The sequence below is a fragment of the Siniperca chuatsi genome, linkage group LG20, assembly GCF_020085105.1.
Source record: "Siniperca chuatsi isolate FFG_IHB_CAS linkage group LG20, ASM2008510v1, whole genome shotgun sequence".
Lineage (NCBI taxonomy): Eukaryota > Metazoa > Chordata > Actinopteri > Centrarchiformes > Sinipercidae > Siniperca > Siniperca chuatsi.
The window spans coordinates 2,646,193-2,672,689 of NC_058061.1; the positions used below are offsets into that span (position 1 = coordinate 2,646,193).

General features: G+C 40.2%; 1 protein-coding gene across 9 annotated transcripts; it reads left to right on the plus strand.

Moving 5' to 3' along the window:
- Positions 1-186: 186 nt before the first annotated feature.
- plekha1b (pleckstrin homology domain containing, family A (phosphoinositide binding specific) member 1b) lies at positions 187-26,233 on the plus strand. 9 transcript variants are annotated; one of them, XR_006375964.1, is made up of 15 exons: positions 187-668; positions 1,124-1,180; positions 6,452-6,637; positions 9,446-9,502; positions 10,051-10,096; positions 11,128-11,225; positions 12,179-12,304; positions 13,590-13,727; positions 14,686-14,754; positions 16,894-16,958; positions 17,084-17,147; positions 17,825-17,914; positions 19,711-19,784; positions 20,825-20,999; positions 23,178-23,316. XR_006375964.1 is itself a non-coding variant. In XM_044178608.1 (14 exons), exons 2-14 carry the CDS (start codon positions 1,166-1,168, stop codon positions 23,431-23,433), a joined length of 1,284 nt encoding a protein of 427 aa, XP_044034543.1. In that variant the 5' UTR covers positions 192-668; positions 1,124-1,165; the 3' UTR covers positions 23,434-23,822. The 9 variants fall into 9 exon arrangements, 6 of the variants coding, with proteins under 6 accessions (XP_044034543.1, XP_044034547.1, XP_044034548.1 ...); XR_006375965.1 differs by having other exon boundaries at positions 188-668; positions 19,711-19,751; XM_044178608.1 differs by lacking the exon at positions 20,825-20,999 and having other exon boundaries at positions 192-668; positions 23,178-23,822.
- The last annotated feature ends 264 nt before the right edge of the window (positions 26,234-26,497 follow it).

Sequence of the window (26,497 nt, forward strand, 5' to 3'; positions counted from 1 at the left end):
CCCCAGGGGAACAGCTAGCCACAAATGAACACGTTTTTTTATCTCGTTTGCTTAATCCGCACAAAAAAAAATAATAAAATGAGAATTTGCGATTGTATAGATGGTTATGTGCCAGACGATTCCTTGCCAGCAACCATTAGGCTAACTTCCTGTCTCCACCGGTTGCCTGGCAACTGTTCTGCGCTAAGAAATTGTCCACAACGTAAAAAGGCAAATTGTAATTTTTACGCTTCGGTTTTTGTACGGATTAAAAAACGAGATAAAACGTGTTAATTAGTGAGCTTTAGAGGTACTGGTAGGCAGATTTTGTTACCATTTGGCAGAGCCAGGCTAGCTGTTACCCTCTGCTTGAAGTCCTGGTGCTAAAGTAAGCTAACCGGCTGCTGGCTGTAGCTCATCTTTAAAGGTAGTATCGTTCTCCTCATCTACTTAACGCTCTGCTGATGTAGCAGTTAAAAATCTATTTTTCAAATCTACACATGTTGACATGTTTACAGCCCTTGGGCGATAAGGTATTTTACTTTGAAGTCCGCACGGAAGTAACGCCGTTTTCGACAAACACTTTTATTTTCAAAGCTGAAACCGGAAGTCGTTTAACTTTTCTGTGCGTGTAACTTGACGCTGGAGCCTGACAGCTGCCACACCGGACTCGGACTGAGCCGATCTGTGTAAGTAAACCCACAATCCGCCGCTTTTACAGCCGCCACACGGTCAGACTGCGCTGTACACAGCCAAATACCCTCCCAAAAATAATAATTCATAAGTATAAAGTGTCGAACAGACTGCTAATGGGGGCGGGAGAGGAGATCGGTCAATGTGTTTAGGCCTGTGACAACATAGTTTGATCTCCACAGGGAGGAATTGTGCACTGATGACTGTTTAAATGGACTTATTTAATAACCACAGCGAATATTATTCCTGTATATGTATAGCTGTATGGGTTGATGATATCTGAATGAAAGCTAACTGCGTCAGTGGTGGAGTTACAGCAGTGTAATTACACGCTAAAATTACTGTAGTCCAGTGAGATATAATTGCAGAATGATTAATATGGAGGGAAGTGTATGGGTGTGTTATGGGTTTTCCTATAGCAGTATCTCTGTTGTGTGTCTGTGCTCCTCAGTGGTGAGTTTCGTGCTTTAAATCTCCTGATGTCCCCACAGAGATGAACAGTGTGCCTGTGAGTTGTAACATGTTTGGTTCACTGAATATGCTGTTTATATTATATAATAGACTTTAAAAGTGTGTCTCTTAGCTGAAACGACTAATAGATTAGTGATTGAAAGAACATCAGTATGCAATTATTTTGATAATGGATTAATTGCTTCAGTCATTTTTTTTAACCAATAGCCTATCTTTAGGTTTTTTTTACAACCTTTTGACATTTTATAGACTAAACGATTAATCACTTAATCAAGAAAATACCCTGCTGATTAATCAATAATGAAAATAGTTGTTACTACTACTGTCACACATAGTGAGTTCATACTGATGTGACTGTATATTTTCCCTGTCGCGTCATTTTGTTTCAGTAGCTGCATGACATTTTCAAGTTTTCCTATAATAAACGTATAGTCCTCTAAAATCACGTGTAGAGTCAGTGTAGTTTTGGATCGTAAGAGAAAGCAGGCTTATGGGGGGGCGGACTAAAACTCATTGGCTTCCCAGTCCTTGACACCCACCTGTAAATGACCGTCTGCTATAGGAGGACTGTTCTTCCCCACGTTTAGAGGCGTGTTCCCCGACTGTTGCTGTATATTGCACAAACTGGGGGTTTTAAGGCAGATTCAGATCATTTTTTAGTCTAAATATTTTAAAATGAGTTGTGTAAGTTTATAAGTAAAAAACAATTAAAATGTAAAGGATTAAGTATTGTCCACCAGAATTATCTGGCAGTGTCAAGAAACACTCAGGCCACAATGTGTAGAATAAACAGAAGATCGAACTGAAAAGTGAAATCAATCAATAAAATGTGCAATTTTGTGATTTTTTTCTTTTTGTAATACTTACGTAGTAACCAGGCCTCCATGTTTGATACAATCACCATGTGTCCTGCAGTGTGTGGGAGTGAACAGCCAATGAGAGCCAAGCCAACGAGGGAAACAGATGCAGAAGTCACAACAATGGCATTTTAAAACATGGCGGTTCCATCCAGATCTCCCTTTTCTCCCTTTTGTTAAATTTCTTTTTCATGTGTAACGAGTGTACACACATCAAGGCCAGTACCTGAGTACTACTGGATGCCTCCGTGTTTCTTTTGCTATGCAGGTCCTCTTGCAAGTACCGTACCCAGCTAGTTGTCTCTGTTTGAGCGGCCATTAACAAACGTATCATTTCTCATCAGCCACGGCTCTGATTGGCTCGTAGTATTGCTGGCTGCACATTCGTACCTTGACAGAACCCATGGCTGTTCAGCCAGACTGCATGTGGCACTACACACACCTGAGTCAGAATTAGATGTTGAGTGCCATCATTTGTTGCCACCACCAACACAAGACTCATAATAAAGGTTTCTCATAATATCCAGAATCACAGGAGAGTAGGGCTGGGTATCATTTCAAATTTTTCAGTACTTGTGCCGATGCAATACCTAGGTTCGGTTCAGATACCAAAATCATACTTCTTTTTTTTTTTTTTTACCTTTACCTACTTTGATGAATATAAACATGTTTTTCTTTTTTGATTCAACAAAAGAAGCCAAACTTCTCAAATGTTAAATGTTTGCCTGAAAGAAAATGGTTTAATATTGACAAAATTATGATTTCAATCAGTAAATATCTGGAGCCGGTTGCACCAACTGTACGTTCAGACTCGGCCTAATTATAACAGACGTATTACCGGAGTGGAGATTTACACATCACTAAATTTATTGCCAAGTGTAGCTGTTGTTGCACAGGGGAATGAACGAGCTGACAATACAAGCTTTCTAATATACAGTATGACCCCGTTAGGCGTATCAAAGGCAACACACACCGGAGGTGCACGATGCATGTCAAAACAATCACGGCCATCTAAACTCTCACACTAATGGCTTCTTGATGTTTATAATCATGGGTTTCTGCCGTCGACGTGCGTCAACTCTCCAAAAAAGAAGTAATTTTGTCGGCACATTCTGGCTCCTGGACTTAGACTTACTTGTGTACATGCTGATGTGTGTTGCACTTAACACTTAAATTGGAATATGGTCGACATATCTGACCTGACACTGTTTAATAATGATGCAAACTGTTTTGAGACAGAAAGCGAAGCAGATTTTCGCCTTCTGTCTTAACACAGTTATAGCGTAAGAGATGTATTCTGCTGGCTCAACTCTCGAGCTATGACGAGTTTTATTGAAATATCATCACAGAATTGAACTGTTTTCCTAGAACATTAAACAAAGATTCAATTGCATTTCACAAAATAACACAATATACTTTAGATTACAAAACGCTATGCCAGTAATGTTGTAAATGACCGAATGGGATTGTGTAATCAGATACTTCCCTCTCACTCTGAAACACACATATTTATCCATGTATGCATATGTGAAGTCATACCTCAGTTGACAAACGACACACAAGTTTGACTCTGCCCGCTTATTTTTTGATTTTGTTACAGCTTGTGATGATGTGATGTGATGTTTCCAGTACTGATTGCGTTTGATTGGGTAACGCTACACATGTTTTCTGGCAACCAGCTTATACATTACTAAGGTCATTCTTGCCAAGACATTTCTTAAAGACATAGTCATTTTTGGAAATAAGCTCTTTTGCTAATTAACGCGTTATAACTCATTTGTTTAATCTGTACAAAAACTGAAGTCCAAAAGAAAACAATTTGTGGTTTATGGCGTTATGTGCCGGACTGTTTCTTGGCTGGGAGCAGTGACTTCCTGGAGTCTAACTAACCTCCCTGTAAAATTTTTTGTACGGATTTAACAAACAAGATATAACGTGTTAATTAGTGAGCTTTAGAGGTGCCGGTAGGCAGATTTTGTTACCGATGCACAGAGCCAAGCTAGCAGTTTCCTAAAATTAGCTAACCGGCTGCTGGCTGTGGCTTTAGCATACAGACATGAGAGAGGTGTAAATCTTCTCATCTAACTCTGGGAAAGAACACGATTAAGGACATTTCCCAAAATGTCAAACTATTCCTTCAGGTTTTAATGGGGAAACCCAATTTAGTAAATTACTAGTTTGAAACTAGCTAGTAGTTACAAAGAACTTTACACACAAACCTAGTTATGGATTTACGAATAGCTGGCGGAACCCAATCCAAATTGATTAAGTAATATCTGATTAATAAGTAAACAAGATCAAAAATCTGACCAAACGTTCAATGCCAGCTTTCAGTACTTGAACGTTTTCAATGCTCGATGCTACAGACGTGTTTCGGTTGGTACCAGAAAAAAGAATAGAGGTTTGATACCCATCACTCCCCTGCTGTCAGCAGCGTGAAGACACCCACTGAAAGTCTGGACACAACCAACCAACTGAGTCTTTAACCTCAGGCTGTGTGTGTGAGTGTGTGTGAGTGTTAAACCACAAGCATTTAGTGTTGATGTGATGTTGAACTATGCATTACGTCACTGCAGCCTGCGAACAACGAAGACAGCAACACACACATGCAGTCACGCAGCATGTTTGACTGACAGTTTCCCTATTTGTTGTCGCTTGGAAATCCATTTTTTCCCCCTTTGTGTGTGTCACAACAAACACACACACACACACACACACACACACACACACACACACACACACACACACACACACAGATAGGGCTCATAACACTCCCTGCTGACTGCTGTACACTGTGGCTTTTCAGGTTGGGTTTTCCTGCTTTTTGAAATTCCTCTTGTGCAACAAGGTGCAATTAAAACAAAAGGAGTTGAACTGAGAGTTGAAGAAAAAAAGAGAGGCTACCTTCAAATCCTCATCCAAGTTTTTTAATTGTTTGTAGGCGGTGTAGCTGGTCACCTGCTAGTAGCAACACGTTTTGTCTGAGAGGGAACTGAAGGTTTTGAAAGGCGTGAATCTCAGCAGCTGGACAGTTACTCACTCGCATGTTATTCAAACCTTATAGATACAGAGCAGCCTGAAAATATTATTAATGATGTTTCATTGTTGTGACACTGTAATTCAATGAGTGGATTTGAAATGAAATAGCTATGAGATTAAAGTGATGACTTCAATCTGAGCATTAATTTGAAGTTGTTTATGTCCATATGAGGTGAAAAGTGTAGGAAAGGTAGAGCCCTTTCTATACAGAGTGGCCCAGATTTAGGACAATGGTCTTCATCGCACAGGCAAGGCAATCAGGGAGTTGTTTTCGGGACAATCAGTGGATGTTTCTTGACTTGGCCAAGTCAGTCACAAGACCTCAATCAAACTGACCATGTGTTTCAGCTGAAAACCAGAGTGAAAGCAAAAAGCCCCCGAAACAAGCAAGATATGAAAATGGCTGCAGTACAAGCCTGGCAGAGCATCACCAGGGAAGAAACCGAGCGTCTGCTGATGATGTCAGAGACTCCAGATGGTCACTGACTGCAAATATATGACTTTATTAATGTTTGTGTTAAAAGAGTAGTTCAGCAGCTGGGGGACGCACCTTTGCTTTCTTTCTGACAGAGAGATGAGAATATCTATATCAATTTCTGTGTGTGAGGGATATGGTTAGCCTAGCTTAGCATAAAGACTGTAAGCAGGGGAAAACAGCTAGCATGGATCTGACAAAAGTGGAAAAATGCACCTACCAACAACTCTAAAGCTGTCTTGTTTATGTGATGTGTCTTGTTTCTTTAATGAACAGAAATGTAAAAACAGCACTTTGTGATTTTAGGGGGAGTTAAGTTTGTTGAACAACAGTGTATCCATCCGTCCAGCACTTCTGTGCAGCGTCTCCTGCTACAGGACAGGCTGATAAGCATAGAATTTGATCTCTGCACAGGCACAAAGGTACCAAACCTGGCAACCTCACTGTGACAACAAGACTACAGGAAGCGGCACACAGTTACTGTGCGTGGCTGTTTGCCATGAAATAGTTCGAGCACGTAACTCCACCTAAAACGACAAATTGTCATTTTTACAGGAGATACAACAAGAGCCAGGTTAGTGTTTCCCCCTGCCTCCAGTCTTTATGCTAAGCTAGGCTAACTATGTCCTGACTTCAACTCTGTACTTAACACACAAGCAATCAATATCAATCTTCTCATCTGACTCCCATAAAGAAAGCAAATGTCCTTTTCCTTTAACATTCCCAACAACTAGTCATTGTTTCATTTCAAATCCAGTGTGCTGGAATACAGCGCCAACAGAACAAGATGTGTCACCGTTATAATATTTTCTGACAGCACTGTGCATTAAGCTAATTTTATTACAAACGGGCAACCTCACTGCGGCTTTAAAATTCTAAGCATAGCACCTTTAACCCGTGGTAACACTAAATGTTGACCTGTTCCGGCTCCTGGCAGTGTTCCTGTGATGCCCCAGGGCGGGCTGAGCTGGTCGGGGTTGCGATGCCTTACGTGGACCGACAAAATCGCATCTGCGGCTTTCTGGACATCGAGGAGAATGAGAGCAGCGGCCGGTTCCTGCGCCGATACTTCATCCTGGACACTCAGCAGGGCAGCCTGCTGTGGTACATGGACAACCCACAGGTGAGACTGTGTGTGTGTGTGTGTGTGTGTGTGTGTGTGTGTGTGTGTGTGTGTGTGTGTGTGTGTGTGTGAGAGAGAATGTGTGTGCAGATAAATATGTACACATAGCTGAGAACTACTCCCATGTCTCTGACATCTGTAGAAATACGTCTTTGATTAGTCACAACTGAAAACATCTAAACCATCTGAGCATACTACTGCGTGTATAAATAGTCTGTGTGCGTCTGTGTGTGCTTAAGTAGTCTTTGGTGTAATTTGAAGTTATTTTGGTACCAGCTCTGGTACCATGATTTTGATTCTTTTGCAGGTGCATTTATCTATTTATGTGTACTTAAGGAAAGAAAAGTAACTTGACGCTTTATTTTGAAAAAAAAATCCATATTTGCTGCATATCCTCAGTTACAGTACATTAGATCGATTTCCTTCATTCCAGGCAACTGTTATTTTATTCAACAGTTCATTTCAGTTCACTATGAAAGTCAACTTGCAGGGACTTTAAACTTGCTTCTGGGAGATAATCCATCACATTTAGTTGCCTTTATTTTTTTTTTCCGGTAAAGTCAAGTTGTTATTGGTAATCCAGTTAGGAGCGGGGACAGCTTTCAGAAGTGTCTTTGGTGGTGCTTTCATGAACTCTCCCGACATCTGACAACTGATAGTTTCATTTGTGAGCTCTGATATCAGAAAATCAAATGTACAAGACAAACTGGCAAACATGCACTGTATTAATTATTATTATAAAGTTGCATTTTAGCTGCTGACTCTCAAATGTCTGTGGCACTCAGCGCCAAGCCCATTGTTTCCTACTGAAGATGCAAATCTCACACAATGGTCGCAAATGTATAGTTTTTTATAAAAAGCTCAGTAATTTTCCAAAACAGCTGGACACTAGTTTTTAACAAATGTTGCTCAAACAGGAGGAAACAGTGCATCTGTTGGGGACTATTTCCAGCGGCGGATGAATCCACATGTGGTGCTGTAGTGAGTGTTTGGGGCAGCAGGACGGTGTGTGTGGGAGTCAGAATAAACTACAGTGTGTGTGTTCATGGTGATGAAGGAACACGTCACCCAGGGCAACAGAGCGGCTCACTGATGTGTTTTAATAGTTTCTGGACAACAATGGAGCTCTACAGAACAGATATATAGATATGCAGATAACTGTGTATAAGATATATCAGGCTTTAGATACACACACAATACCTTTTAGTAGAATTAATTCATTGTTGGATTTGGTCTTTTTGTGGGACTTGTTGAAAAGTATTGGATATTGCCAGCCTTATGCTTTAACAAAACTTGAAGTTAACTAAAGCGCGTCTGATTGAGTTGATTTTTAAAGGGAACTGAGATGAACTGAACTTCTGTCTGTCCTCATCTCTGTAAACTAATTTAAGACAATTTTATTTATAGTGCATAGTCACACAGGTCTCAATGCTCTTTACAGTAAAAAGAATAAACCAAAATACAGTAGTAAGGCAGAAGATATGTAACCAGAGTGTTAGCGATATGATTTATAAAAGGCTTTAACAAAGGTAGGATAGCCTTTAACAGTTTGGAGAAAAAAGATCTAAAGAGGAAGTCATGAGTTTATAGGACAGATCTGCACTAAACACAGATTTTAGTGCAGTTGGTTGAAGCTGTAAAAGGAGACAATGCTTTTCACAGTTGAATAGCCCAAACACTTCTGACAGATCATCTGTCAAACCAAGCAGAGAAACAGGAACCAGAACAGAAATTGAAAAGGTTAGTAGTAATAGTATCTACATTTCCCACAGTTGGGGAATTCCTCAAACACTCCAGCTTCAGACAGAAAGCAGGTCAGGGTGATGCATCTGCTGCCAGGGCACACATTTTTGATTGAGGCTGCTGATAACTAATATTCGCTGCAGGTTTTAATATTATCTTAAATCATCTTCACACCAATCTTAAATGTTGACATTTCCTCTCCAGGTTGGTCTTCTTATGAGAGCGAAGAAGCCTCTGAAACGGCCTTTAGACCTGTTTCCCAACCTTTCTATCTTGTGACCCCTCATCACAGATTATACGTCTACGGTTTTGACCATTTAAACCAAATATTTAATTAAATATTTTATAATGCACAAAAGAGGCAAGCCTGAATAAAACACATAATTTTGCGTAGCAGAAATCTGTGCTTCCCTTTCCTGTTAATCATCTCATGATCTCTCAGATATATCTTGCAACTCCTCCGAGGGTCCCAACCCCGATGTTGGGAACCACAGCTGTCATAAATCTATTTAAAAACACAATAATAACAAAAGGTTTAGACTGCTTTTATTTAATCCCATACATAAAATCAGATCAGCTGGCTTTTATAGAGTCCCATGGCTGTTCAATTGATTATGTTTTTATTGCAGGATTAGTCTTGAAAGTTGTATGATAGTTGTCCTGGTTGGTGATCAGCTGATCCGTTTTAGGCTTTGGATTTGGGTTTTACACTGTCAGGAAATGTTTGTATGTTTGTAACTATGACGCTGCATTCAGCTCTTAGGACTCTATGAATATATCGTATTAACGTTTTTCTGTTGTCCAAATGAATGATTCTGAGCAAAATCCAATTATAAAGTAACAGAAAAAGTTACTGAAGTTCATGTTTTGTATGTATTTAGATCTTTGTCTGATGTAATGCATAACAGTGGAACACTGTTCATTGCCTTGAACTTTTACTACATGATTTTGTGATATTGATTTCCACCATATCACCCAGCCCTAGTGTTTACAAGCATTTTTGGGGGGAATAAGTAACAAACCCAATCCTGAAGCTAATGGTTATAATTTTGTTTCTTTGTTCAGAATCTGCCTAAAGGTGCAGAGAACGTGGGATCTCTCAAACTCACCTACATCTCCAAGGTTAGTCCCCTTTCTCTCTCAAACACACACACAAAATTTAAATATGTCTATTACTTTGATCTATCACCAAATACCTGCAAAACAAATGCCATTCCCAACAGCTTCAGTTTTACTTTCTGTTCAGTGCTAAAGATGCTAAACTAAGACGGTGATCATGGTGAAGATTACACATGCTTAGCATCAGCATGTTAGCATTGCCATTGTGAACATGTTAGGATGTGGTAGAATGAAAAAATTTAGTCATATTCCTTGTTTGTGGACACATACTTGGCCAATAAAGCAGATTCTGATTCTGAGACTGACATTAGCATTTTGGCCTGGTTCGGCCTGTTACCAGCTGTGGATGCAGCAGGGTGTCCCCTGGTTTCTGTCTTCTTCTTCTTCTTCTTCTCACTGCTGTCTCTAAATGGTTTTGGTGATAAGTGGCAATAGTCAGGTTTCCATTCAAATGTAGCACACATTTTTACTGAATTTCCAGAAAATATGCAAAAGAAAATGTGAACTAATGTCCCCTCTGGGACATTAACACTTTACTCTCTCTCGTTCAGGTCAGTGATGCCACCAAACTCAGACCAAAGGCAGAGTTCTGCTTTGGTAAGTTCATCTTTATTTTCTTCTCCCTATCTTTCTTTCTTTCCTCCCTCTTTTTCTCTCTCTACAGCCCCCCTCTGCTCCCTTCCTCTGTACCTACATTATTCCTCTGGTCACATACTTTTGTGTACTTTTGGATAGGACCCTTAGTTCGAATGAAGGGAAATCTTAAGGCTACAATATACAGTGGTATTTGAGACAATAGTGAGCTTCCAGCTTTGTGGCAACAGTTTGTGTTTGTCCCTTTCCTGTTACAACATGACAATACCCCCGTGCACAAAGCCATGTCCATAAAAAAAATGGTTTTCCCAGTTTGGTGCAGAAGAACTTGACTGGCCTGCACAGAGCCCTGACCTCAACCCCATCCAACACCCTTTGGGATGAACTGGAAGGCCGAGGCCAGGCCTCACTGATGCTCTTGTGGCTGAATGGGAGCAAATCCCTGCAGCCAGTTTCCAACATCTGGTGGAAAGTCTGAAACCAGAAGAGTGGAGCAGCAGATTAATGTCCGTGTCCACATATGGTTGCAATGTTTAGGTGTCCACTTACTTTTGGCCATGCAGTAGACTGCTTTTCTTTCCAATTTTCTTTTATTCCCTTCGTCCCGTCGTCCCTCCTCTCCTCTACCCTTTCTCCCTCATTCCCACTCCTTCCTTGTCCTTTTTCCCCTCTCTCCCTCCCTGTTTTCCTCTCCCGTTAGATTTATTTCCTCTCTTTTGTCCCTTCCTGCTTGTTGTTGTTCCTCTGGTGGCCAACAGTAGCTTTTTGTCACTCAATAGGAGGAAACTGTGCAATAGCCATGACCTGACCTCTGCATGTGTGTGTGTGTGTGTGTATATGCATCTGGATGGGATGTTAACATACACATACACACACGCATCCTCTGCCTCTGAGAAACCAGAAACAAATTGATATTTTTAGATCATGATTTGCATGAAGCTCAGGGAATTCTCCTTCTTCCTCTTGTGTTTCAAAGTAAGAAGAAGAGAACAGCCAATAATTACATTTCTCTCTTTGTCTTTCTCTCTCTGTAGTTATAAATGCGGGAATGAGGAAGTTTTATCTGCAGGCCAACGACCAGCAGGATTTGGTGGAATGGATCAGTGTTCTCAACAACGCTACTAAGATTACTGTGAGCCTCACCCACACACACACCCACACACACACACACACCGATGGATCAATAGGTGACCCTGTTTCTCCCATTGTTGTACGCCGCTCTGCCTCAGGCTACAGCAGATGGAAAATGACCCATCAGGCCAGAGAGATCGAAGTTCAGTTCAGGCTTAACAGAGTGTGAAGGGAAAGACAACAGGGAAACCAGGCTTTCATATCCACCTGCAGCTGCAGTGCTCTGTGGCCAGTGGAGGAGTGGCTGGATTCTCTGGTCCTATTAAATCATGTCATACAATAAATCACATTTAAAGGTTTTCTTTTACTGATAACTTCAGTGTTCATCAATAGGGAAACACAGCTGTCATGTGGGTAGTTCATCCATTCTCACAAATATATTGTTTCAGTGTTTTAAAAGGCTCAGTAATGTAGTTTTTAGCAAACGTTACTCAAACAGGAGGAAATAGTGCATTTGTTGGGGACTACTTTCAGCAGCGGATTAATCCACGTTTGGTGCTCTAGTGAGTATTTGGAGCAGCAGGACGGTGTGTGTGTGACTGAGTCACAATAAACTACAGTGTGTGTTCCATGTTAACTGTGTGGTTGGTGTCACTGATGTGTTTTTAAAGGATAAGTTGGTGATATTTTATATTTTTCTTACTGTCAACAAATTCCATTAAAAGACCAAAACCAACAACGTATTCCAGCGTATATTCTAAGTATTGTGTGTGTGTCCAAAGCCTGATATATCTTATTCCTCTGTGCCACAGAGCTCCATTGTTGAACACAACCTTAAAAAAAGCTAAAGATATGCTGATGTGGGTGCCGTTTGGAGACAAAAGACAAGTTTAAACATCCTTGAAGAGATAGGGAAAAAAGATAAACTAGTTTAAACCTTAAACTCTTAAAAACCTGTGGGTGTTAACCGTACGCTTGACAGACAGGACTGTTGTTAAACTCTTGTGTTTTTAGGTGCCGAAGCTGGGCGAGGGCCACACCGCCCACGCAGAGACTCCCCAGGAAGTACTTGGAGCCATGAAACAGGTCTCCTACAAGACTGAGATCATAGGAGGAGTCCCTATCATCACCACTACACAGGTAACGCACACACACTGTCATGTGTGTTGTATTAGCAGCTGTTAGCGGCAGCAGTTCGGCAGGTCTGGTCCTGTCTGTGATGGTATGCAGCCACAGACACGTGACCCAACTCGCATCAACACAGACGAGTGACGGCTGGTTTGAATTTTATGACTGGAAGACTTTTAAAAATGTTCAGTGAAAAAACACCTACACTCAGCGGCTGACGGCTGGGAAACTGAAAACACAGAACTACTGTGGAGCCCATTAAGAGTCAGCGGGGAAAATAATTAAATTATTAAAGGGGAACTCCACCGATTTTACATGTCAAAGTCTGTTTACAGGTCTTGGGAAGTACTACTACCTATGTACTACATAGGTGTTAGTACTGTAGTAGTAAAATATAGAAGTAGTATAAAGCCTTTAGTGTCTCCAGAGGGAGCTGTGTGACTACAAGTTTGAAAATGAAAGAAACCTGTTGGTGTGGAGTTAGAGAGAAGTGAGTTTACCAGACGTCTGTAGCCCGCTGCTCACCTCTACTGCAGGCTAGAGGCTCCAGGCTACATTAGCCGCTACTAGCTTAACACACCCGAATCTCCCAACCAAACTGTCAGCAGTTGAGTTGCATTGTGGGTAATGTAGGTGCTAGGTTTTGACAAGGAAGAAGAATTCATAAAGTAAGAAATACAATATCTGGTTCTGCTGCATTGATTTTGATCCTTTTGACAATTTAATTTGAAGATACAATTGACTAAACTGAGGGGGCTCGCAATTTTACTGTCTTTGTTTCGTCTCACTGCTCTCATCATCGTTTTTTGGCTGCAGCAGGCAGCAGTTTTACTCTACCTGCCCAGCACCAAACAGCAGATAGACAAAGTTAGCGACTAGCTGGTGAACATTGTGGAGCATTCAGCAGCTTAAGAGCCACATATTTTCCTCAGTAGTTGGTGGAAACCAAATAGACCTAAAAGTAGAGTGAATATTGGACTTAGATTCATCAGGTGCACAGAAACACGGTCCACATGGATGCTAATGTTGCTCTGTATTTGCTGGATGTGTAAATAAGGGACTCTTTGCTAACATGTTTGCCATATCAAATGTTTTGTTTTGTGAATATTGTGGGACAATGTTCCATATTAGGGCTGTACTTAACGATTATTTTTTTATCGATTAATTAAGTGTTCGTTTTTCTGATAAGTTTGGTTTTAATTAGTTATTTGATGCTATAAAAAGGGGGTTTCAGGTCACTCTTTATATACAGTCTGTGCCCCAGCCCTTTTATATACATTATATTTGTGTGTTTTAGGAGCAGGGGGAGGGGCAGAACGGAGCGGAGCGTGGGGGTTTGAAGCGGGGTCAGAATCAACTGCCATACTTCCTGTCCAGAGGAGTGCAGGACCAGGCCATCATCAAGGCCGGATACTGTGTCAAACAGGGAGCTTTGGTAAGAGTACACACACACACACACACACACACACACACACACACACACACACAGTTCCCAAAGATAAGACTAAGTTCTGGTTATTGGTCCTGATCATATTTCAAATAGTATCACACCCACCTTGGACATTTGACAACTAACTTAAAACCTTCAGCCGGGAATGTAGGACTTGTTTTTGATCAATACCTCAAATTCAATCAGCACATTAAGAGTCTCGTTCATCTTACTATTTACAAATCAGAAGTGTTGCCAAAGTTAAACTGACGCTCTCTAAAAACATAGTCGAACAACTTATTCACACCTTCATTTCCACTCACCTAGACTACTGCAGTTCATTATTTACTTGCCTGAATGATGCAGCAGTTGCCGTCTACAGCTGGTGCAGAATGCAGAGGATTATTCCTAATGTTAGTAGTGATGACTTGACCTTTCCTCTAGCCCCATCGTTAGGCTAAACTGTCAACTTGTACACAAGAAATAAGAAAGTCTTATAACCCAGTTTTCATGAAATGTGCTGAGTACATTCCTGCTCCTCAGAGGATGAACCCTTTTGATTTTAATGACCCCATGACCTTTTCTCTAGCGCCACCCTCAAGACAAACTTTTATTAAATTTGACTAAAGAAATAACTAAATCATTGGGATGTTGCTTGTTTTGTCCTTTAAATTTGTGGGGTGCAGTTGACATTGCAGCCTCTAGGGCACACTACCAGGACTTACATTTTCTTGTTTACTTAATCCATAATTTAGTCTTAAAAATGTCAAAAAATATTTTCAAATGCCCATCACAAGTTACCAGAGTCCAATGTGATGTTTTTTCTGACCAACAGTGAAAAAGACCAAAGATATTTACTGTGAACAGCTAATGTGTTTTTGTCTGTTTCAACAAAATTAAACTTACATTGGAGGGCTAATCTGACAATTACACTGGTATTAATAGCTTTGCTTCTCTTCCTCAGATGAAGAATTGGAAGAGGAGATACTTCATGCTGGATGAAAACGCTCTCAGCTACTACAAATCTGACCTGGTGAGAAAATATCTTTTTTAGTTATCTGAGTGAACTGATCCTATAAAAACAATCATGTTACAGCAGAGACCTGGCTGTAACCAGGTTAGTGCATGTAAGCACACTGACTGTTGGCTTAAATTACACTTAATCATGAGCACACACACACACACACACACACACACACACACAGCTTATTAGAACTTATTACAACAGTAACACTGTACAAATGTTTACCTCCTGTAACCATAAAGTAAATTGAATGGAAAATTGAATAGAAAGCAGTAGAACACCCAAGCTTCTCTTTGTGTGTGTGTGTGTGTGTGTGTGTGTGTGTGTGCAGGCAGGCTTGTTTTGCCCTCAGTAAGTTTTGCGTCTCTACACGCAGCGGTATGTGTCCTGCATACCTTCTCATATGATCCACGTGTGGCCGGATTAGCAAGTCCTAACCACAGCCTGTCTATGCACATAAATGGACACACCCAGTGTGTGTGTGTGTGTGTGTGTGTGTGTGTGTGCATGCATACTGGCTGTGTTCATGCCTTTAAATTTTCCATTGTAGGTGTTAAACAGTCACACATGTAGAGTGGCGTGATGAGTGCAACTGTTGAAAAAGTCTTGAATCAAAAACATTATAAGTCACTGTCAGAGACAAAACTAAATGTGGAAAGGAGACAGAGAGCGAGAGAAACAGAGAAACAGAGTGTGAGCTGCTGCTGGTTTCAGAGGTATTTGTTCTCACTGTAAATCCACATTCGAAACTTTTCTTTTAAAGATCTCCCCAATGTTCCTCAACATAGAATCACAAAAGTGTCTTGGATAATTTAACATATATATATAGTTTATGTTCTGATCAAATGTTGTTATTTAACTTGTTTCTGAGAAACCATGTTTTTTCTGTCAGGTTGGTATAGTGGATCACTCGTAACAATACGATAACCATGAGTGAAAACACCACAGCATATCTGCTGAATTCATCCAACACTGACCCAGAATCTGAAAGCGAGCTGATTCAAACTGCTGAATGTTTTATAAAGTGCATCTAAAGTGTAATCTTTAGCTTCTCCTTGAGACGTAGTTGACTTCTCTCCTTTCGTATTTATGTCCATAAGCCTGTAGCTTTGACTTTTTTTATCAATGAACCAAATATTTTCTAACACAGTTGCACATTTTTTGTACTGCTGATTCAACCAGTAGAGTCTACCTAAGACCTAAAGCATTTCAGCTGTCCCTTACCTAACATTTTCTATGCAAAAAGTCAATGGGAATTTTACTGGAATGCTTGGTGCCCAGAATAGCACTCCTCTATAAGTCTGGGTCATTCAAAGTATACGCTAGTTCAACATATCCTGACGTGTGTGGAAAGCTAGCTAGCTAGTGAGGTCACTGCCACGTCTTTGTTCTACAGCTGCCAGCCAATCAAAACTACGAGGTCATGATTGGTCATGACTGATCATGAATGACACTTTAATGTTGAATGAAAACATACTGTATATAGCCTGGATGTATTAGGAAACACCCTGATATCACTTATCACAAGAGTAATTTCAGCTAAAACCCTCTTAACAGCTGCAGACACAACAGAGCGTTACTGTAAAAATCGCATGCCACGTCTGAAATGAGACAGGAAAATCAAATGCAGTATACCACGCACATATAAAAGTTATTTAAATAGCCTGTAATTGTCAGTTATGTTGAGTCAGTAACCAGCAGAGGAATGCCAATGTTGAGCCAGTTATCAAAGCTGCGGGTTGGTAAGCTAGGCTTGTGAGTTACCAGGCTAGGAACGCTAATAACAAGTACACCGTCATTCGCTCTTTTACCACTGCTGCTTTGGGTTGGACGAGATGATGATATGTACTGTGAGACGATAGAAATTTGCGAACGGTTGGAAAGTTTCCTTCACAGTTTACATAGAGGTATCTATCTCTTTATTATATCTGTTTGTGCGGGTAATTAGTGCAGGAGAAAGTGACACAGGGACAAAATATTTTACAGAAGATTTCATGTTGATCCAGACAAGATCAAAATCACATCAGGAAAAAAGTACCCAAACGATTAGATAAGTCATGCAGGTTTTAAGGAACCATACCTGTGGTGATGCATGTTTTAGCTGTTGTGAGGTGTATGTGTTACTGTTTCCTCTTTTCTTCCTTGCAGGAGAGGGAGGCGCTGAGAGTCATCCCGCTGAAGGAGATTCACAAAGTTCACGAGTGCAAACAGAGGTCAGTGAGCTTTCTTGTTAGCAGGTGAATATCAGCTGCTGTCCAGGCTTTTGGGTCGATTCAGGCCATCACATCGCAGGTCATTAAATATTGCTGCTGCTTTGTCCCTGCTCTGTGTCCTGCAGTGAGCTGATGATGAGGGACAACCTGTTCGAAATGGTCACCAGCTCCAGAACCTTCTACATACAGGTAACACACATGAAGAGGATTGCGGGAAAAGACACTGCTTACTTAGATTTTTCATGTTGGAGTTTTGAGGTTCACTTAAAACAGCCTTGGATGGATGGATGTCAAATCTCTTTGGTGATCTCCTAACTTTTCCTCCAGCGCCACCAGCAGGTTGACATTTGGTTTTGAGTGAAATGTCTCGATAGCTATTGCATGGATTGCACACATTTATGTCCCCTTAGGAAGATTTTTTTTTCACTTTGGTGATTCCTTAGCTGTACTTTGTGTTTAGTGCTCATTGGCAAATGTTAGCATGCTAATACGCTACACTAATATGGTGAACATGGTAAGCATTACACATGCTGAACATCAGCATGTTAGCATTGTCATTGTGATGTTAGTATTCAGCCTCACAGAGCTGTTGGCATTACTTTCACCTCATTTTTTTCTCTTAAGTTTTTATCATTTCTTTTCATCTCTAAACTAATTTTTTTCTGTTGTTTTACTCCTTCCTTATAAGCACTTTATATGAATGTTTTAACTTACAAAGTCACCATATTATGAGCACTGCAGTAGCAATACTACTTTATTTATTTACAAATTACTTCTTTAGCATCCTAGCTCCGATGTAGCATTGAAAAACAATAAAACAAAGCAAAATTATACATTAACATTCTCTCTCTCTCTCTCTCTGTCAGGCTGACAGTCCAGAGGACATGCACAGCTGGATTAAGGCCATCTCAGGGGCGATCGTGGCTCAGCGCGGCCCGGGACGCTCAGCTAACACAGTAGGTATCCTGTCAGACGCATGTTGTACAAATGTTGTTAAAAAGGAAATCAATGCCTAAATACCCATAGTTTCCCAAGGACTTAAAGTATATTTGGTAAAAATTTTAGTAGAAAAAAAAAGGAAAAAGACGATTTTGTTGTTTTACAGACACTTATCAATTTTGGTATTGAAATTGAAAAACTTTGAACGGCATCGAACCTGAATTAACAGATTTAGAAACCCAGAGTAAAACCTTGAACTCAATACAGAAATTTCCAAATTTTTGTCTTATTTAGAACATGAGCATTTTAAATATTTTTTTCAGTAACTTTATTTATATTAGCAACAGAACGTATGCACAAGAACGTATAAAAAGAGCAAATAGCAACACACATGCACATACTGTACATCCCTGACAGCCATAATAAAAAGATAATGTTAAGATAAAAAATTTATTTTGTTTTATGATTTTGTTGAAATTTCCACTCCAATTGGTCCTCAAAGTCACATTAAGCTCTACATCAAGAAGGCGCTCCATGTTGTTCATGTCTAATCAGGTGAAGTGGCTCCATCCTGTGGCAGAAAAAGTTTCGACAGCAGACAAACATCTTGCCGAAAAAACATGGAACATTTTAATTCGATTATTTTCATTTATTCAGAGAAAAACAGTCTTTTAAATATGTAAATACTCAACTTCAATCTCACCTCATTTGTATCCCATATTCAGAAATATAACAATAATCAGTCATTCGGTGATTGTAAGTGTTATGGTCAGTCTGTTATTTCAATATAATGTACATTGTACCTCACATATTGTACAGAGTCAGTCCATGTTTTATCATTTGTATCCTTTTTTTTAGGAGTTTCACAACCTGATGATGGTGATGATGATTATTATGATGATGGTTGAAATGTGTTTCACGTCCTGAAGTGTTTGTTTTCTTTTGCACAAACTGTCTGCTTCAACACACCTTACACACCATGCCACACACATACACACACAGCTGATTTTCCTCCCTATCTTTCTTAGTTCGTACTCTCCCTCAGTCTCTTCTCTCTGTTTGAAAAGTTTCCTTTCAAAACCACACAACAAAACCACTAGAAGGAGCAAAGTAACAAGTGAAAAAGTAACAAAATTAAAAAGCTTCAATAAGCTACTGTAAAACAGTGGCAACCGGTCTGCAATACTGAAACAATTTGGATGGAAGTGTAATGCCGGCCAGAAAAGTTGATTAACTCCACCAAGGTAGTTTGTTTGTCTGTTAGCAGGATATCTTAAGAACTTGTTAACAAATTTCAATGAATATGTTTTGGTCTTGTTAATAATCATGATGTCAATAAAGGCTTCTTAATTTTTAGTACTATTCTAACAGACACAAACAGGAGAAGCTGTAGACTAGACCATTTCATCAGAGCCGTACAGTTATCTGAAAATAATGCAGCCAATCAGCGGAGCACATTCTCTGTGGCCATTGCATAATATAGGAACAGCCAATGAAACAGCATTTCCAGGCAACATTTTGCAGACATGTATAATATGAATGTTCTGTCTGCTTTATTGAAAAAAATAATAATCTGGGCAATATTACATTTCCCTCCAAAAACACAAGTTAATGCAAAACTTGAGTTAATGAAAAATAGTTGCATAGGAATGTTAACAGGTAAAAAAAGTTGTTTTAATGGGATGGTATGACAACACTTCCTCTTTGGATTCTCTTCAGGGCAGGAAGGCCTCTGTGGATGGATGTGTGGTATTTTGGAAAGGAGCTCTTCACGTTACTGTAACTGAGCTGTGTTGTAAACTGTTGTTTTCAGATCCGTCAGGCCAGAAGGCTGTCCAGCCCTTGTATACAGAGGTATACGCCATTCTGCAGCGGTGAATGCAGCACGTATGTGACCCCATGCCCTTTCCCCAAACCCCCCCATTCACCCCAGCCACCAGCCTCCCCTTACCGAGCATTTACCCTGCACACTACAGGAGTTCTCTGGTTCTGTGTCCAACTGGAGTGAACCCTGTAGTGTTCATCCATGCTAAAGCTACAGCTAGCTGTATGGTTTGAATAGTCTCGCCACCTCATAGCTGGAGTCTGTGGTAACAGCAGGTATTTGAGATACATCAGAGTCCTCAACATGGACAAAACCTGAATGTTTAGGACTCCGTAGTTTCCACCTAAATTAACAAGCGTCTTGTATCCAAATTGTCTCTTACAAACTGAAATCTCTTTATGTATATGTATATACAGTATATAAATGTACAACGCAGTTTGATGCAGGTGGAAAGTGAGTCCTAAATTGGTTCAGGAACTATAAAACAAACATCTAACAGTATGTTAGTGCTGCATGAATTAGGCCTGGTAATTGACCTTTGACCCGAGTCCGGGTATTTGACCAAAGCTGGTAGGCAGATGATCATTTCATGCCTGAATGCTGTTTCTTGGCAGCATCCTCATCCTCCATCATAACTCGTCCCACCCAGGCATCATCGTCTTCTTATTAATCACATTGATTTAAATGAACACAATGGTCTGTTGACATTCCAGCTTCTCATCATTTTTGTTTTCATTCTTGATATTTTTACACACGTTACGTTGACATGTGGGCAGCAAAAGAGAGGGCCATCCATCCATCCACATATCAGTTGGGTCAAACTGTACTTTCCCTTTCATTCTCATAACATGACCAGTCATCTCTGAACTTTTTATGTTCCGTGTCTCAGCTGTTTTCTTCATGTTGTGTGTCATTATTCACGTCTTAATAACATTTACAGCGTTCCTGACTCCCAGCAGGACTTCGGAAAACCAAATTCATCATGAGCTTTTTCTTTTTTCCTGCTAACCCTCTGTCATGTTGTCTTTCTGTTTTTCTTCTGTGTGTGTGTGTGTGTGTGTGTGTGTGGGTGTGTGTGTGTGTGTGTGTGTCTGCTTTTCAGAGAGTGAGGTGTGACATTGATGTACTAACCTTCCCCAAATGAGCCCTGCTGCCTACTTCCTGCCCCTCCCACCGCTGCTCATCGTCCAATCACCAAGCCCCACTGCCTCTCCGCTTCCTTAGCAACTGCTATTCGATCCTGACCTGCTCCTTGGCAACTGCAGCATCACTTGTTCGTACGTGTTGCTTGTAACTGCATGAACCCTTGTGTTACAGTCACAATTCACAGCATTTCCTTTGGACAGATATTGTGTAACCCCATATCTCAGCAATGAAGCTGGCAGATAACATGTTATCATAACTGGAATAATGGGCAAGTTTGTTAAAAACAACAGCAGCAAATCGCACCTTTCAGGCCAGTTCAATAGTCCATATTATATTTATGATCTTTACTGTTATTGTGCAATATGTTTACAAAGTGGGAGCAGTTGTTTTGGGTGTCCAGAGTTCTGGAAGTAAAAGTCTGGGTCATTTTCTGTATAGACAATGTTAGGCTGGAGCACTTCAAGGCTTGGACGGACATGAAAGTCCATCTTGAATCATCAGTACAAAAGATAAACAACTGTTACAAAATACCCGGTTCTTTGATAAAAAGTCAAAGGTACAAGCCAACAACGACTCCCAAAGTGCATTTCTTTAAGAAACATCCAATCACAGAGTTTCAATTTCTGTCAGACAATGTTGAGCTGAAGCTCCAGATTACACTTTGTAGAAATCTGATAAAGCATTCAGCAGTTTCAGTCTGTTCATTTTCAGATTCTGGCTCAGTTTTGGAATTCAGCGACTAAGGTGTGGTTTTTTGTTTGTGATTGCAATTAAGAGATGTTTGCTGTAGCTCTGATTCACACCTCTCGCTGGCTTCTTGTAGTATTTAGAGCCGTCCACCATACCAAACTGTGAGGGAAATAAAGTTAAAACTTATGGCCATAACATAACCCTGTATTATTGGGTTTTTAAAAAAATACTTGAGTTACAATTTTCAACTTCACAATGACAAAACAATACAGGGAAAAAATAAACACTAGTAGAACACAAACAGACCAAAAAGGCTACCGGACGATAAAAAGATTAGCCAATCTTTCAAGATGTTATCTCAATGTTAACATCGCAGGAGCAACGGAAAGGAACACAAATAAACTGGTCATGTTAAATTCCACACCCTAAACATATAGTATTGTTAAATTCTCTCCTGTGTTTTTATGTTGAAGAACATTAAGGAAATCACAAAAAGAGCTGACAGTGTGGAAAAATACTTCCAGAACCAGTGACTCATCCCACTTTGCAACAAAAACACAATTTAGTTGATACTGCTTGGCTAATCCAACCATAGATAAGGTGTAACGCTTTTGCTAGTAAATGCTAACTGGGCTACTTTAACTAGCTTACAGATAGTCAGTTAACAGTGTTGCTCCTTCTTCATTGTGAGTACTGACTGAAGTGTGGGTGTATTTCCTGTAACCATAGTTGAAACGTATTTAATGCTTTTAAAAATGTAATGTTACACTACTAGCACCTATGTGTTAGCCCCTATGACCACCAGGATCCTCTTTATAGCTAGCAGTGCTAAACAGATGCTGCAGATGCTAGCACTGCAAATCATTTCTTCTGCTAATTGATAGAGGCTTTAGGTGAGCTAACACTGTTTGGCAGCCACATCGGAGGTCCTACTGAGCAGCTCCAGATGGACATGTAGCATATACTTCTGTGTCATGTTGTTGCTGTGAGCTGGCTCTGGCTGCTATCTTTACTTACCCTACTAAAACAAAATGTTTGCTGAACTTAATTTCAACCCATAAAACCTGATATGCAATTGCTTTGTTTTCTTTTTACATCAAGAGTAAATGTCAATCAAATCACGTGTCAAAATTTATTAGGTAAATGTTTCTTTTATCACCAGCAAACACAACTTAATCGGAAAGTCATCAGTGACAAAAGCTAATTGTTTTGTTTTTTTAATGATTGCCGTTAAATAAGGGTTGGATGCTAATGATAACTGCTACACAGCTTACCCTGTTTGATACTCTAGTTTCTCCAGACCTAAAATCTGAAATCTTCTCGTCTCTTTCTACGCCTGAAAGTGAATCGTAGCATTTCCCAAAATGTCAAACTTTACCTCAAATGAGTTTACTGGTGATTCCAAATTTTTTAACCTGCAGCTTAATTAGATGCTCCTGTCTGAACGAAGAGAAGGAATCTGACAGACTTTCCCCCTTTTACTTTTTCTCCTCACACTGCACTCCTTATCCATCCATCACCCATCCATTGAGTCATCCATCCATCTGTCCATCCATCATTCACAACCATCTTTCTCTTCTGCCTCCCACTTCCTCTCTCCCTTCCTTCTCTCTCTGCAGGAGCGCAGTGACCACTCTTCTCCCTCCCCAACATCCTCCTCCACCTTCTACTACCCCTTCGAGGAAATACACCACCCACAATCCTCCTCCAGCACCGCCCCATCGGGCCCTCAGCCTCACACTGGATACGCACCACCAGGACAACTTCCTGGGCCTGCTTCCGTGGAGGCTGAGTGGCGTCCAGTCCGTGATGATACCCCTCCCTTCGGCACGGTCCCGCCTGTCGCTGCAGGAGACGGTGCAGTCTTCAAAGTGACGGAGGAGAATGAGTCACAGTGGAAACGGAGAGGCGAAATCACCCGGCTGGGCTTTGTTGGTAGCGGTGGTGGGGAGGAGCTGAACAGTCGCGCCACTGAGAATTCTGACCTAAAGATGACCTTGATTTGACGATGACGAACGTGATGATGTCGATTGACAATCTCTAAAGGACATGTGCTGAGACTGTACTTAGAAAACTACCTGACTGGCCAAATGATCCTTCTACAAAACTTCCTGGGACCATGTTTTTCTATGTGTGTGCACATGTGGAATAGGACCTTCTTCCTCTGCTGTTTTTTTCCTTCACTTTTGTCTTCCCGGATATTATTTACAAAGTATCGCTGCTGGCAAACAAAAACCATGTTCTCATGCAAAAAAAAAAAAAAATCTTAGATATTCTACAGTGAAGTGTTGACATGTTTCCGTAGTGCAAGACCCATGAACCCTGCTCATCGCACAATAATGGGCGGGTTTCATGATTCATGTAAGAAACAGACAAACCAAAGTTTGCAGTCTTGTGGTTTTTCTACAGCAGCAGCTCAGATGTTACAGGCTGTTAAAAACTGGAAGTGTCAGTTGTCTGTGACTGACTAATGCAGCGTCTCGGTTTATTTTTAAGACAATCCCGCTTAATATTATAAACTCTTTAATCCAGAATTTTGACTGGAGAACTTTTACTGTCTCTTCTCTCTCATCTCCAGTAGAAAAGATCATCCTTTCAAACGTTGTTTTAGCGCTTTAGAGCTCCAATGTCCAGATTCACTGAGGTTTCTGGGGATGTGTGCACATTGTTTTCATCTTATTGACCAAGAAATTTACTGTTGTTGTCAGATGAAGTCCTTGAATCTCTAAAATGTAAGAATTAAAAAAAATAAGGAACAAACTTGTTCAAGACATCGTGCTCTTTTTGAAGGCAATTAATAAATGTAAAAAATATTCATAAGCCATGAGGTCATAGGATTTTCCAAACCTAAGGGCCTGGTCACACAAGCATATATAACAGTGAAATTACCTCTGAATATACCAAAATAGGTTAATTTCAGTGTAATCGCAAGTGATCAGTGGATTCACTTGTGGAGGTGAAGTAAATCTGCGTGGAGCTTCTGCACAGAGTTAAACTTTTGTGAACTTTGACAGGTGTGACCTTTGTGAGTGGATGGTACAAATGTCTTTTGAATGCACTCTGGATATTGCGCAGTCAGTGATTGTGCTAACTGGTAGGTAGCTTCCTGGTAGCAAGCCAGCTAGCTTAGCGGGCTATTTTGGCTGCCTAGCGCCAGCATGTTAAAAGCTAGCGAGTTACCAGTTAGCTTGTCAACTAGCCCCAAAATTACTTAATACCTCACCAAGCTTCCAGCACCGCCTATTTTGCAAGGACATGCGTATAATTTCATGTTGCCACTTTCTGGTCTGGCCCGTGCACTAAGATGCATTTAGTTTGTAAGCTAAACATTAAACCATGAGAATCAGCAAAGTTTAAGTGCTGTTTCACCCAACAGCAGTGTCATTCAAATCAAAGTGGTGTCACAAAACAAGCCATCAACCCTTCATCACCAAAAGCAAATTCTGGTATTAGACAAAGTCCCATTCATAATGATGAAGACAGATTTAATTGTGAAGGGGACTTCACTCATTAAGGCTACAACTTTCAACCCAAAGACAGTTGGTTTATTCTTCGTTTTGATATCAGGACTGAAAACCTTTTAGGTAGTTGATGATAAAAGATTTACACAGTCTTTATATCTCCAGCAGTAATCTGGAGCAGTGAATTATTTAATAAAATTTACCAAACAAAGAGAAGACATGCAAATTGAGCTATTAGTGACTTAACATCTATAGTCCAACCATTGCCTTGCCTCATCTGCAGATACAGTAACTATTACAGTATGTGGGTTTTACATGCAAGTGAAAACATTACAAAATGTCAACGTTTCTGAATTATCAACACAAATTCAAAAATTTTACTAAATTCATAGAAGATTGTAAATCTTTCAACTGAAGCAAAAACATGAAATTTACCAAAGCAGTGACATGGTACATATGACTTTGATAAATTACTTGACATTGTGCACTTTTTGCTGTGCAAACCACCAGAGAATCTGAGCTGAGTGCTTACAATAAAACATTTAATGTTTTCTTTAAATGTTTCTGGTCAAAGTACAAGATAAGACGACTTAAAGCAGCATTGATAAAATGACTCGCGGCTGCGGACTGAAGCGTTGAGGAGCTGATTTTCATTCTGCTCATCAGCTTTACTCACCTCGCTTCCTGCACTGTACATTCATGTCACCGCTCCTTTTGTAACTCCAGCAGATGTTGATGTCTTTGTTTGAATGTTTTTAGTTTAAAGATGCGGGGAGACATGAAACCAAACTCATGTTGTTGATTTGCTGATCTGTAAATGTTGTTTTCGAACTCGGAGCTGCAAGCAGGGTTGGAAATCTTCTTCCTGTTGGATACCAGGCTGCGAGCATTGCACACTGTGCTGGAAACTGGTTGTGGGTGTTTTTTCTGTTCTAATGTGCTTTTGATTTTATTATTTACAGTTATGAGAGAGATGCTTTTGAGGGGAAAAAAACTCCATTTATATGTTGTTTACTTTTATAAACATGTGTGCATGACTGCATGCACACAACCCCTCCACCACTGTTGTTCCCTGTTAAACATAAGCTGGGTTAAGTGCCTGCATTGTTCTTTCTAAAGAGTTGATGAAATATGACAAGTTGTTTTGACCCTTTTTAGTGTGTACTTGATTCTAAGACCATGTGCTCTGTTTATTAAAAGAAATTTGAAACTAATTTTAACTGAATTCAGGTGACTTCTTTGCTAACAGGTGGATTGAAGGACAGTAGTCGTGGCAGGCAGACGGGTTTACACTGGCTCTAAACGCAAATGTTGCTTCTCATGTCAGATTTAAGGTTCATGGAGAAAAGTAACAGGTAGCAGTTAAAGGAAAAGGTTGGCAATATTCGATATTTTCCTTATTCTCAAAAAATCACATGAGAAGATCAAGACCAACAATGTTAGTCCGTCTCTCGATACTGTCTGACTTCCCTGCCCTG